Below are 12,837 nucleotides of genomic sequence, written 5' to 3'. Positions count from 1 at the left end.
GCAAAAATAAACTGGCCTTTAGCCCACAGTTCATTGACCAACATTTTATTTCTCCCTGCAGGAAGGTAGGAATTGGGGCCCCCCAAAGGTAGTACCTGAGCAGACGTGGCTCCCCCAGCCTCTTCCAGCCTGTCACTGAGATCTTCGAGGTCCCGGGACAGGTCGCTGCGTTGTTTCTCCACCTGGAATGAGATTGAATGACACTGACTGAAGCCACCCATGAGCCCCTCTTTGTGCATGGTGCCTGTGAGGCCAGAGGCCTGAATTTGGGGAGCTCTGTACCCTTCCTGCCACCCCACATACTCAGTGAAGGACACCGTCTATTGTTCTTCTTCCTGTGCTGGGTGGGCCTTAGTGTCCATGTACCTTTGAGCCCAGTTTCGCTGAATCTGGAATTTAGGTGTCGTATGATCCATTTTCTACTTCCTACAAGTTTTCTGGCCTCATTCCCTGTAAGACCCCTGCCTTCAACCCTCCCTCCACTCTTTGCTCTTTCTTTTACACCTTTGTCCCTGTGCAGGTAGGTACTATTTCATTCCCTCTACTTAGAAATTCCTCCCTGCTCAGTCTGTTGAATTCAATTTTCGAGTCCCCAGGCCAATGATTCCTCTCCCACCTGCCTCAGGCAGGACTAGCCTCCTCTCCTTGGACTCCACAAGCAGCATATTTGCGTCTTACATCATCATTAATGTGCTCGTGTAGCACAGTGCCTGGCACACAGTAGGTGGTCAAGAAAAAAACGAAGAGGTGGTGAAAAAATATGCCTGTGTAGTCATTCGTTTCATCTGTAACAATGTCTTGCCCTCCTCTCTGTTGGTTTCCTGAGTGGGAGTTTCTGCCGATGGTTGGATTGTAGCTGGCATTAGTCCTTTGACTCAAGAAAGGTAGAAGTATATCATTTACCTTGGCTCTCATTGCCCTCTCAGCTTCTAGTTCTTCCTCCAGCTCCTCGATTCGGGCCTAGAGACAAATAAGCAGATGAAAGGAGTGGGGGAATTATCTCTCCTGTGTGAAGTTAGAAACTGAACCACTTGGCTTTTTAGAATGGAAATGATAGAAGGGAGCTAGGCATATGATGGACACTGTCAAAAGCAGAGGGAAGCAGGGTACAAGGTATGTGCAATGGCCCTGAGGCAGAAGGGAGGATGGGGTACGTGAGACCCGCAAGGAGCCAGCATGGCCAGACAGCATGGGTGATGAGGTCAGGGAGGGAGCAGGGCCCAGATTGTAGAGGGCCTTGTGACTATTATCAGGACTTTGAATTTAACCCTGAGTGAGGTGAACAGGGGTCAGCCTCCAAGGACTCTGTGTCAGTCTGGCTCCTCAGGAAAGCTGAGCAGCCAATCAGCTGATGTGAGTAAAGGGCGCTGGAAAGTGCCTCCCAAAAGGTGAGTTCAACCTTCTCGGTCCTGGACATACCTGGTGTTCCTTTAGTTTCCGCTGCAGAGTGGAATTCAAAGACTGCTCATCCTCATATTTAGAGTTGACAGAATTGATTTCCATATCTCTCCTGCAAGAGAAGGTTTGCTCTCCAGAGGAAAAACTGAGGGTGGACCAGCAAGCTGGCCAGGCCATGGAGCCTGGGCTACTGGAGGGGGCCTTGAAACTGCTGAAACCCACTTGCTCCCTAACCTCTGCCCTTTGGGTGTAACAGCCTAGAAGTTCTCACTCTAGAGAGCCCCAGCATCTGCTCCACGGGCTTGTCATTCACTTATTCTTTCACGCATTCATTAACTCATGCATTTATTAATTTGACACGTTTTTTGAGTACCTCCTATGTGCCAGACATTGTTTGAGGTTCCAGACAATAATCACTGCTCTAATGCAGCTTACATTCTAGAGGCTCCAGAATTGATGCTTTGCCTTTTTAGGGAAAATTTTCCTCCAAAAACTTATCACAAAAGGCTGTCTCTTTCTGATGTGTGAGTTCCATGTGTGAGAACTAAGTTGCCAGAGACCAAGCTGATGGGGGGATGGGCAAGGTCACATGCGCCTTCTGTGTGCCACAGAAGAAACGTGCTGAGACGCAGACTTTGTCACATACGCCCCTCATAGCAGCCTGTGGTGCTTCAAAACTGCCTTAGCAAAATATGCTTCATGGATGCACCGTCTAAATTCTACTCCTTAATAGCATTTCCTTCTCTAACTCCTTATCTCCATCCACTCTGCCTCTTACTTAGTTCAGATTTATGCCTGGACCATTGCAGTAGCATTCCTATGGACTTCTTGCTTCTAATTTTTCTCCACTCCACCTTTCCTCTACGTTATTGCCAGAGTGATAGTGACAAAATACCCCCACAAACCCTTGTGATCTTTGAGGTCCCAGGTTATAGGTTTCTATGAACTTTCTGCCCTCCAGGTGAAAGCATTGCTTAGTACCCGTCTCCTTCTCATTATCCAGCAGGACTTGTGTGAGGCTGGGAGCTCCCTGCGGACAGGGCAGCACCTCCTCCTTCCTCCCTATATCTTCCATGCTGGGTGCAGTGCCTGGCACATAGTGGGTACTAGGGACAGGTGATAATATATATGAAGCCCTCAGCACAGTGCCCAGTGCCTGGCACCATTCAGGAAGTGCTAGGTATTGCTAACATTGTTACGGAAGAAATGAAGGACTGCACGGGCATACTTTTTCACCACTTCCTCGAGATCTAGCTTGGATCGCTCCATCTCGTTGAGATTGTCAATGGTCATCTTCAAGTCACTCTCAGCTTTCCGACGAGCCTTTTCTACCTCTGCCCGGATTTTCTTTTCCTGTTCCCAGTTATCCTCCAGCTGCACAGACAAGAAGAGCAAGAGAAAGGAGAGGAGGGCGTCGTCTCAGGCCGCAATGCAGTAGGAGCCCAGCTTGAGGAAGGCTTTTACTCCGGTTGGTTAAACCCAGGCCTGTTAACCCAAAGTTGGCCGTTTGGTTTCCCCAATGGGCGGGGAGGATAGGCCTTCAAAACCTGGTTTGAAGACAATAACTGGATTGGGAGTGGTGGGTTCCTGGAAAAAAACACGTTTCCCCATTAAATTTTCAAAAAAAAAGGGGGGGGGAACCAGGTTGGGCCTGGTTCCTTAGCTTTGGCATCTTACTTCCCCAGGGGATATGTCAGTCCAATTTCCCAAATTCATCGGAGGACCCGGCCCTCAAGCTGTAGAATTGGCCTAGCCACAGGGCATTACCTCGTGGATCTGAGTGTTGAGCTTGCTGTTGCTCTTGGTCAGGTGGTTGACCTTGTCCTCCTCAGCTTGCAGGTCATCGAGAGTTTTCTGGAGGGAAAGATAACACACATGTGTCCCCCGAGGCCTGCAGGAGCACCTGAACAAACCTGGTTCTCCGCTATCACTTCTGAGCTGAGTTGAGTTGACTTTAGTGAACAGCTACTGAGCACCTGCCCCTGGGTGCTGGGTGAGGCTGGGGCAGACGTGAGCACCTGTCAGCCGCACATAGGCCCTCGGGTCAGTAGGGGGGCTCTGGTTCTCTACAGGGCATATGGAATCTGTGGGGGGCTTCTGGTTGTCACAGTGATTGGGGGGTCCCACTGGCACTAAGTGAGTGGTTCCAGGGATGCTGGACATCTGTCTTGCTCTGGAGAGTCAAACACCATGAAGAAGAATTCCACAGTCCACACGCTTGATGTCCCGCCCAGGCATTCATATAGGTGAAACAACCATTTATCCTTCTCTGAACCTAAGACCCACTACCACTTTACCTATTACTGAAACCCTCCTGTGCCCCTTTGCAGCCATTCTATACAGGCTTGGGCAGACAGCTCACTGCTCACAATTTCTTCTAGTCAATCTGCCTGAGATTTTACACACTGACAGCCCCATTATTTATTATAAATTACTTTCCATTCATTTCTCCTTTATAGTAAAGGGAACTCTATTGATTTTTGAAGCTATGTATTAGTTATATCATTAGAATTTTTATTTCAGGATCGTAAGAGAGCCTTCCAAAATACAGTCAGTCCTCATCATTTGTGGATTACCTTTGTGCTAATTTACCTACTTGCTAAAATTTATTTGTAATCCCCACTTGTGGTGCTTTCATGGCCACTCATGGACTTGTGACGAGTGGTAAAAAATTTGAACTGCCTGGGGTTTTCAGCTGAGGTTGAGTGAGGTGATGCTCTGCTTTCTTGTTTCATCTCAGACTGCAAACAAGTATCCTTTTCACAGTCTATTTAGTGCCACGTTTTCACATTTTTGTGCTTTTAGTTGGTGATTTTGCTGTTTAAAATGGCTCCCCAGCACAGTGTTGAATAGTGTTGGTAAGTGCAAGAAGGCTTTGGTGTGCCTTACTGAGAAAATTTGTGTATTAGATAAGCTTTGTTCAGGCATGATATATAGTGCTGCTGACCATGAGTTCAATGTTAAGGAATCAATAGTATGTACTAGATAAGATGTCTTTAACAGAAACACATATAAAGCAACATAATGTATTGATCGTAATTGTATTATGTATTATGTATTGATTGGTTGACAAAAATGTTGTGACCAGGAGCTTGCAGGAGCCTAATTTTAAATTTCCCCTAGGAGCAGAGGTTTAGTGTTTGCTAATTCAGTGTGTGCAGTGACTTTATAATGAGAACTTGCCACATTTGTTATAAAAGGAAGCTCTGGGTTTGATATGGTTGAGAGTCACAGTCTAAGGGGAGGTATTTCCAGAGGCAGCTCAGGGGACATGTTGTGGATTCATGGTGTCAGCAAACACAGGGATGAGGGTCCACTGTCCAGTCCTGGGTTTCAACACACATTTTGCTCTTGTGTCTCCAGAGCTAGGAGGTGCCTCGTGCCACAGTCAGCACTGGTGGCTGGTCAGAGCTGGCTGGCCATGCATTTTGGTGCCTAAGCCTGCAACTGTTGGGTGGGTCTCCCTATGACCTCAAGAGCTCATGCCTACTTGTTTCCATGATGTATCAGGGTTCACTGGTGTTTTAGAGCTCACAGGACATTTCCATATATCCCACTTCATTGTTATGACTCTGGGGACCATACCCCCCAGTATGTCCATTAGGACCATCCTAATTCCTGCCTGCTGCCCCCCTTTCACTCTCAAAGTGTCCTAGTTTGGGTGACAAATTCTTTAGTGACTCCACTTACAACAAATCTGGAAGGAAGGCATCAAGATGTGACCATGCCCATTCACTAATGAGGGAATTGAGATTTAGGGAGAGTCTGTGACTTCCCTAAGGGCCCTTACCAGAGGGGTGGCAAAGCTGGGATTTGAACCAGAGTGGCTCATCTCTGAGCTCTGCCTGATCTGCCAAAGGGAGAAGTGGGTGGTGCCTACCTGGTGCAGCTCCTCCAGGGCCCTCTTCTCCTTCTGGAGCTTGGCGATGGAGTCTTCACGGAGCGAGAGGTCCCCAGTCAGGGTGCGGACCTTGTGATCCAGGGCCTGGAAACCGGGGAAGGGGAGAGACAGGTCTTTAAGGCTGGGAACACCTTCTTGTGGGAGGAGAGGGGGGAGGCACCTGTTCTGAGAGAGGGTCCTTGGTTTGGCTGTACTCTAGAGTCACCTGGGAGCCTGAGAAATGCCAACACCCAGGGCACACCCAAAACAACCAAGTCAGAATCTTGGGGTGAGGGGAGGAGCAAGAACCACCAGTTCAGGATGTCGCTACTCAAAGTCTCATCCTTGGACGTCAGCTATGGCATTGACAGAGAGTGTTAGAAACAGAGATCCCGGGGCCCTGCAAGACCTGCTGACCCAGAACCTGTGTCTTATCAGGATCTTGATGGTTTGTGTGCACATCAGAGCTGGAGAGAGCATGGGTTTAGGCAGCATCCACCTTCTCTTGTTCATGGACTCCTCCCACATGCAAGGTTAGAAAGGAGGCCTCTGGGCCAAAGGCCAGCCAGATGGTATCAGGAACCAGGGGGTCCCCCTTGGAGGGGCAGCAGCTGTTTGTTTGGGCAGAAATCCAGCAGCTACAGGTGGTTCCACCATACTGATAGGGTTGCCTCTTCTGGGAAGGGAGGAAGGGTGGAGGTGTTGCTGTAGAACATTCTAGAGGAGCCCAGGGATGCTGAGGCTGAGTGGGCAGCAGGCTGGTGCAGACGCCTGGAATTCCAGGCTTGAGGAGAACGAGTCAGGCCTGAGCCTGGACGTCACCATGACGGGAAGAGCTCTCAGTACCCTTAGTCAGCTGCTCTGTCCAGCACAACTTTCTGCAACAACGAACACATTCTCAGTCTGATCTGTCCAAAATGGTAGCACTGGCCACGTGTGGCTATTGAGCACTCAAAATGCGGCTAGGTCAATTGAGGAATCATATTTTAAACTGTATGAGTGAAGTTAAAATAGCCCCATGGTGGCTAGCATCCTGGAAGCACAGATATGGAAGCTCCAGGCGTGGTCCCTGTAGGATGAGTGGGCTGGAGGTTCCCTGGCCCCGAGAAGAGCGTGGTTGGGCCCAGGGCCTCCTCACCTGCTTCTCCTTTTCCGTCTTGGCCAGCGTGGTCTCAAGGCCCTCCAGGTCACGCTTCAGGTCGCTCAGCTCCCCCTCCAGCTTGCGCTTGGTGGCACTTAGGGAAGCAGCCGTGCCCTCCTCTTCCTCCAGCCGCTCCCGCATGTCCGAGATCTGGCTCTCCAGATCCATTTTGGTCTTCATCATCTGGGTCAGGCGCTCCTCGGCGTCCATCAGGTTCTCTTGCTCCTGGTGAAAGAAAAAGCCCCAGTCAAAGTGGAGTCCAAGCACCTGCAGGGGACCAAGATGGCGGACAGTCCTCAGGTTGATGGACCACAAACAAATGTGTTCTGGGGTTGAATAGGGGGCTGGGCTAGCTCTGAGCTCCTCTGTGATGTGTATACAAAGTGTAGTCTAGGAGTGTGGTCCTCAGAACAGCAGCAGGAACAGCAGCAGCAGCAGCAGCACCTGTGAGCTGGTTAGGATGCAAAATCTCAGGCCTGCTGTGAGACCTGCTACACCTGAATCTGCATTTTAACGTGATCCCTGGTAATCAGATGCACCCTAAGGTTTTAGCAGAGGTGGAGCTGTCAAAAGTCACACGGGCAGTAAGTGGCAGAGAACGGACAACTTGGGTGTCCCCTGGAGTCTCCCCGACTGGGTCAGTGGTGTAAGACAGCAATTGGCCATAGAGTCAGAAGACTGGACCAGCTGTGTGCATGCTAGGTGCTTCTATGAATGGAAGATTCTTTTATTACTGTGATCTCAGTCAGCCTCAGTCTCCCCAAATATAAAACAAGATCTCAGCTTGAGCAACGTCTCAGGGGTATCAAGAAGATGTGGAGAAATGATGTTAGAGACAGCTTGGGGAAAATGGGCAGACAGTGTGAGTGCCTCGTAGACATGGCTGTGGCAGAGCAGATAGGACCCAGGATGGAATCGGAACCCTTCCAGTTGTGAGTTTTCTATGGATGGGCTTGAGACCTTGATCAAGTCTCTAAATGTCGGTCAAACTAAGTTTTCTACCCTGTAGGATACAGATGGAAATTGGGTGTCTTAAGGGGAGGTTGAGAGGGTCAAATTCAAGAAGGACCCTTTGTAAACCAGAAGGGTCATGGTAGTTACTGCAGTTATCACATTGAAATGCAGGGATGGCGGGCATTGAGTCAGGCACCCATGGAAACCAGGTCATTTGTTCTCCCTGCTCTGTTTGCACTTGACAGGCAAGGAAAGGAGACAAGGAAGGAGAGCAAGTTCCTGAGGGCCATGGCAGAGCCAGGCTCACTGAGGGGGCACTCTTCCCGCCACATCTTGTGGCCCGAGCTGTGGACAGTCCCCTTAGGCCCAGCATGTATGTGCATACTGCTATGGGCAAATAAGAATTTGATAGAGACTTTTTGGTAGTTGGGTTAAGGGTGACATTACAATGAAGAAAAAAAGAAGACTGGGAATTTCTCCTGGTCTGGAGGGACACAGATTCTCAGAAGGCTCACCCTCCCTCCATCCCTAGGTCTGACTCATAGTGATCCTGGGGGCCCAGACAGTTACCAAGACCCCCATCCCATCCCTCCCCACATACGGCCTGCAGCTGGATGGTGAGGTCTTTCTTCTCCTGGCTGAGCGTGGCCGTCTTCTCTTCCATTTCCTTGACCTTATTTAGCAGCTCTTGTGTTTTGGACATGGCATTCCTCAGCTCCTCCTCCTTGGCCTTCATCTCCTCCTCTTGCCGTGCCACATTCAGAAGTGGCTTGACCTGGGCGGCGAGCAACACCATAGAGTGTTAGGGGAGTGGGCTTTGCCAGGGGGCCAGAAGGTGGGCTTTGGGGGCTCTGCCTCAGACTGGGCCTCACACCTCCACTGGGGTGGAAAGCAGCTCTTGCTGCAGCTGTGAGGAGCCCTTCTCCATAGAGGCCATGAAGCATCTGGCCTCCACAGAGAAGGCTCATCCTTGCTTAGGATCAACCCTTAGGATGCTCTTTGATCCTGGGAGACAGAAAGTTTGATGGTCTTCAGCATCTAGCTGCACCCAGTGCTTACATCTGTTCTGGAAGTTGTGTGTGCTCGAAGGCCTGGCTACATCACAGCTCTGCTTTCCCTTACTTTTCTCCCTTATTGAGTTCATTCTCTCTCTCTCTCTCTCTCTCTCTCTCTCTCTCTCCATCTCCATCATCTCTGTCTCTATCTCTATCTATCTCTGTTTCTCTATGTGTGTCTTTCTCTCTCTCTCTTCCCATCTGTCTCTGTCCCTTTCTCTCTGTATCTCTCTCTGTCTCCATCTCTCTGTTTCTCTTTTTCTGTTTCTATGTCTGTCTCTCTTGTGTCTACTCTCTGAAGTGGCAAAGTTTGCATAAAAAGATTATAGTAAGCACCACAACTTGCAACTATATAACACTTTTTATGCAGTGAAAGCCTACTAAAAAGTGTTGTCTTTTTCCCCCATTGATTCATCCCAGTTGGCTTAGTTAAATAATATTAGAGCTTAGTTACTATATTAAGAGTAAAGGATTTTTATTTTATGGTTTTTTTTTCACTGGGATAGGACCTTGCCCTGCCATGTTTAATTAGTGAAGTTTTACTTTCTAGTAAAGGGCAGGGAAGTTTCCAGGCTCTGTCTCCTTGTCATCTATGGCCACCTGTGTCCTGTTTAAAAGGATCTTAAAGGCTGTTGATCTGGGACTTCCCAAAGGGTAATATGTATACCAAAAGCGCAGGTAAGATGGATTTAAGCATCTCATAGAAACGGTTTAGTTTTCATTGTTATACATAGTTACTGCAAAAATAATTTCTAGCAATAATAAAACTAATTTCTAACAATAATAATTTAATAAATAATTTTGAAAAAAATTTTTTAAATGAAAAAGAACTTGTTAAATCCACAATCTTACAGATAACATTTGCTTAGGATGAAATTAAAGTAAGTTAAGGATACAAAGTTTCCTTTTAAAATAAAAATTTCAAAAGAAAAAAGTTGATGTAAAGCAAAAAGATCAGTCATAGAACATGTGGGGAACATGCTGGTGATGACTGAACTTTGAGAAATGTGCATCTAGAACCCTCTGCAATCTCAGGCTCTCAAGGGGGCTGGCCTGTGTGGGGGCACCTTTGGGAGTGCAGAACTTACTATCCTGCCCTTTAAATTTGTGGTCAGCTCTGATTGTTAGAAAGTTTTTTCCTACGGGAGGGAAAGGAAGCTGCTGCACGAGCTGAGGGGCTCAGGGCCGCCAGAGATGACCTGGAGCCTGTCCTAATCCTCCACGTGGCTGCCCCTTGAGGTAACCCTTCTCCTGTCTCCTGAGTGTGGCAACCCTGCATCTGGGTTCCTCTGGTGCCCAGTGGCGTGTCCCCTCTTAATGGGGCCCCAGGTCAGACGCCATGACCCAGTGTGATTGGACCTGTATGCAATAACATGGTTCATGGCCTCCTGCATTGGTTGAGGGCAGCCGGGATGCTTGGAGCACCTACGGGCCCACTGGCCGACTGACTGACACAGCCGTCACTGCTGTCTTGGAAGAACCTGAGAAATGATTTCCTGAGGCCTCCCCAGCTCTGAAGCCAAGGACTGAACTAAAGGAGTTGAAGATACCTCAACCCCCAGGGACGAGGCACTGATAACCAAGCCCCCTTTTGGGGCTCTCTCCATCCTAAGTGGATTTTATTTTGAGGGATGAGATGAAAGGCAGGAAGACATACTGTGATTTTTATCAGGGAGGAATTAGCCTCTGTCTGGAAGGAGGCTAGACTCCTCCTTTGTCTCCAAGGTGCTTTCCTTTTTAAACTCTTCCTGTGGCATCCTGTGGCTTCCCACCCCCAGGTGGCACCTTCGTCTGCCCAGGACTGAGGCCCTCAGCAGTGGTTCAGTTGCCTAGCCCCTCAGGCCTCACCTTGTTGTAGAGCTTCCACCAGCCCCAGAAACGCAGCTCCAGAAACTTGCGTGTGTTCCGCTGGATGACTTTCAGGCCAATTCTGCAAAAGAGAATCTGGTGTTGCATGGGTTAAGATGCAGGTATCAGGGCCTGGCCTCCCTAATGGAACCATTCCTCCCAGACAGCACAAGCCTGAGGCAGACCACTCATTGCTTCTTGTATCGCTGTCCCCCCCGCCCACACACACACTCCATCCACTCTCTCACCAGAAATCACCCATTAGTTACTAAATCCCATCCATCTGCCATCTTGGGAATCCACTTCTCCTTGTTCCTTGCAGCTTTATTCCATTGTCATTTACTGAGGACCTCCTGTGCGCCAAAACCCTGGGCTGGACTGGGCTGCCGTCCCACCACTCAGCCCCTAACCGGTGTCCCTGCCTTCCACGGGGGTCACAGAGAGCCTGCTGCTGGAGATCAGGACTTCATCACTGTTATTATTACTAATACTATGAGCACAAAGAGTGCCAGAGTCAGCCATAAGCCAGCAGGGGCAACCTGAGCTATTTTCTAGTTACTGTTTGAGGGAGATGACTCAAAAACAGGATTCTGAGGGCAAGGGTGTGGAATGAGGATTTCAGGGTTCTAATCCTGACTCTTTCCGTATGAACCTGGCCCAGTTCCTTAGCCCCTCTGACTGTAGTTTCCACATCTGTAAAATGGGGATGCCGGCCCTCCCACACCCCTCTCACAGCATCATCATATGGATTAAGTAAGGAGGAGGCTGTGAAAGTGGCTTGTGTACTGTAGGGAGAAGGGTTTATATTAGGGGGTCCCTGCTATGAGTTGAATTGTGTCCCCTCCCCAAAGATATGCTGAAGTCCTAACCTCCAATGCCTGTAAATATTACTTTATATAGAAATGGGGTCTTTGCAGATGTAATTACTTAAGTTCAGATGAGGTCATACTGGAATAGGGTGGGGCTGGGTGGGGCCCTAACCCAAGATGACTGGTGTTCTTATAAAAAGAAGGAAGATGATGTGAAGACACAGGCATAGAAAGAAGGCCTATGAAGACTGAGATTGGAGTAATGCAGCCATAAGCCAAAGAACACTTGGGGCTACCAGGTCTGGAAGAGGCAAGGAAGGCTCCTCCTCTACAGCCTCCGGAGGGAGCATGGCCGGCCAACACCTTGATTTCAGACTGTTGGCCTCCAGAACTGAGAAAATAAGTTTCTGTTGTTTTCAGGCACAGAGTTTGTGAGGCTTTGTTATGGTAGCCTTAGGAAACTAACACAGGACCCCAGCAGGGTTCTGTGGGCCAGCAAAGACATTGGCACCCTCCCTTCCTTTCATTGCGCTGTTTTACTAAGGGAGCTGACCATTGTGTGTGTTGCAGGGTCCCTGATCATTCTGTGTGGACATGTGTGGTTTTAGTGGTCCTGCCCCCGTGGTGTTTGTGTATGTGCTACCTTCGTTCCAGCATCTTCTTGAACTCAACCCTCATCAGGAAACCCCGGAGCCGACACTGTAACATCGTCATGATTTTAGCCAGACGGTCATCCCGCATGTCCTCAAGTTTGGCCAGGATCCCTGCTCGGAAGAACACCTGGGGGAAAGACACACTTAATCCGGAGATAGCCCAGCTGTCATCTATGGCGGTTTAAAATCAAAGCACCAGAGGTTCAGAAGAGTTTTTAAGAGTTAAGAGACCCATCCTGTTGCTGGTGTTTGAGGCCCCTCGGAATCAGCTTGCCCCAGCCTGGACACCTCCAATAGCAGGGCCACTGTCGCCTCAGCGTCTATTTTCTCTTGCCCTTGGATTCTCCTATAGGCTCCAACCTTGGCCTTGCGCTTACTAACAGGGTCACCTTGGACATATCTCTTCACATCCAGGTTCTTAGAATGTTGATCCCTTCCTTAGAGGATTGCTATAAGATCAAGTGAGATAACAGGTAGAAAAGTACATCTGTGAACTGGGAAGCTCTGAGTTAAATGTGAGAGATGGTTATAATCCTCACTGCTGTGGTGATTGCCCAGCAACCAGGGTGGCAAGGGGCCTTTCTTCCTTCCCACCATGCAGAGCAGCCTTTGGATAGTCATGGTCCCAAGGGATCTGGGAGTGGGAAGAGGGATAGTGATCAGCGGGGGGTGGTTGACTCTCTAGAAAGGAGACAAAGTTGTACTAATGCTGCACAATTTCAGATATCCAGCTCTGGTGTCAGTGGGACTCATCCCCAGGAAAACAAGGCTAGCTTTGCAGCATGTGTTAGAAGGAGCCAGAAACACCCAAACTGAGGGAAATGCAAACTAAGTTCAGAAGATACCATTCACCTCTCCCCTTACCTGCAAATGTTAGGACTTCTGAAAAAAAACAAGAGCTGACAAAGAAGTGAGTCAAAGGGAAGGTGAGCTGGTACAACAGTTTTGGAAAACGGTTTGGCATTTCTTTGTCAAATTGGACGTTTGCACACCCTGCAACAGGCAGCTGGCTGCATCGGCATATATCACAACCCTGGCTGCACATTGTCCACACTTGGAGGGCTTTGGAAAGCTGATGCCTGGGCATAGGTGATTTCAA

General features: G+C 48.9%; 1 protein-coding gene across 1 annotated transcript in view; it reads right to left on the bottom strand.

The window, feature by feature from the left end:
• MYH16 (myosin heavy chain 16) overlaps positions 1-12,837 on the bottom strand; it is a 60,422-nt gene that overhangs the window by 24,593 nt on the left and 22,992 nt on the right. Inside the window, exons 19-28 of the mRNA XM_019635397.1 lie at positions 11,729-11,865; positions 10,277-10,358; positions 7,975-8,148; positions 6,417-6,644; positions 5,279-5,383; positions 3,166-3,252; positions 2,627-2,772; positions 1,420-1,510; positions 904-960; positions 96-182 (exon numbers count right to left, since the gene is read on the bottom strand). Coding sequence (XP_019490942.1) covers positions 96-182; positions 904-960; positions 1,420-1,510; positions 2,627-2,772; positions 3,166-3,252; positions 5,279-5,383; positions 6,417-6,644; positions 7,975-8,148; positions 10,277-10,358; positions 11,729-11,865 — 1,194 coding nt within the window. The remainder of the gene's footprint in view (positions 1-95; positions 183-903; positions 961-1,419; positions 1,511-2,626; positions 2,773-3,165; positions 3,253-5,278; positions 5,384-6,416; positions 6,645-7,974; positions 8,149-10,276; positions 10,359-11,728; positions 11,866-12,837) is intronic.

The sequence above is a fragment of the Hipposideros armiger genome, unplaced genomic scaffold, assembly GCF_001890085.2.
Source record: "Hipposideros armiger isolate ML-2016 unplaced genomic scaffold, ASM189008v1 scaffold_21, whole genome shotgun sequence".
NCBI lineage: Eukaryota > Metazoa > Chordata > Mammalia > Chiroptera > Hipposideridae > Hipposideros > Hipposideros armiger.
The sequence above is the reverse complement of the archived record's forward strand: the minus strand, read 5'-3'. Positions and strand labels throughout refer to the sequence as shown.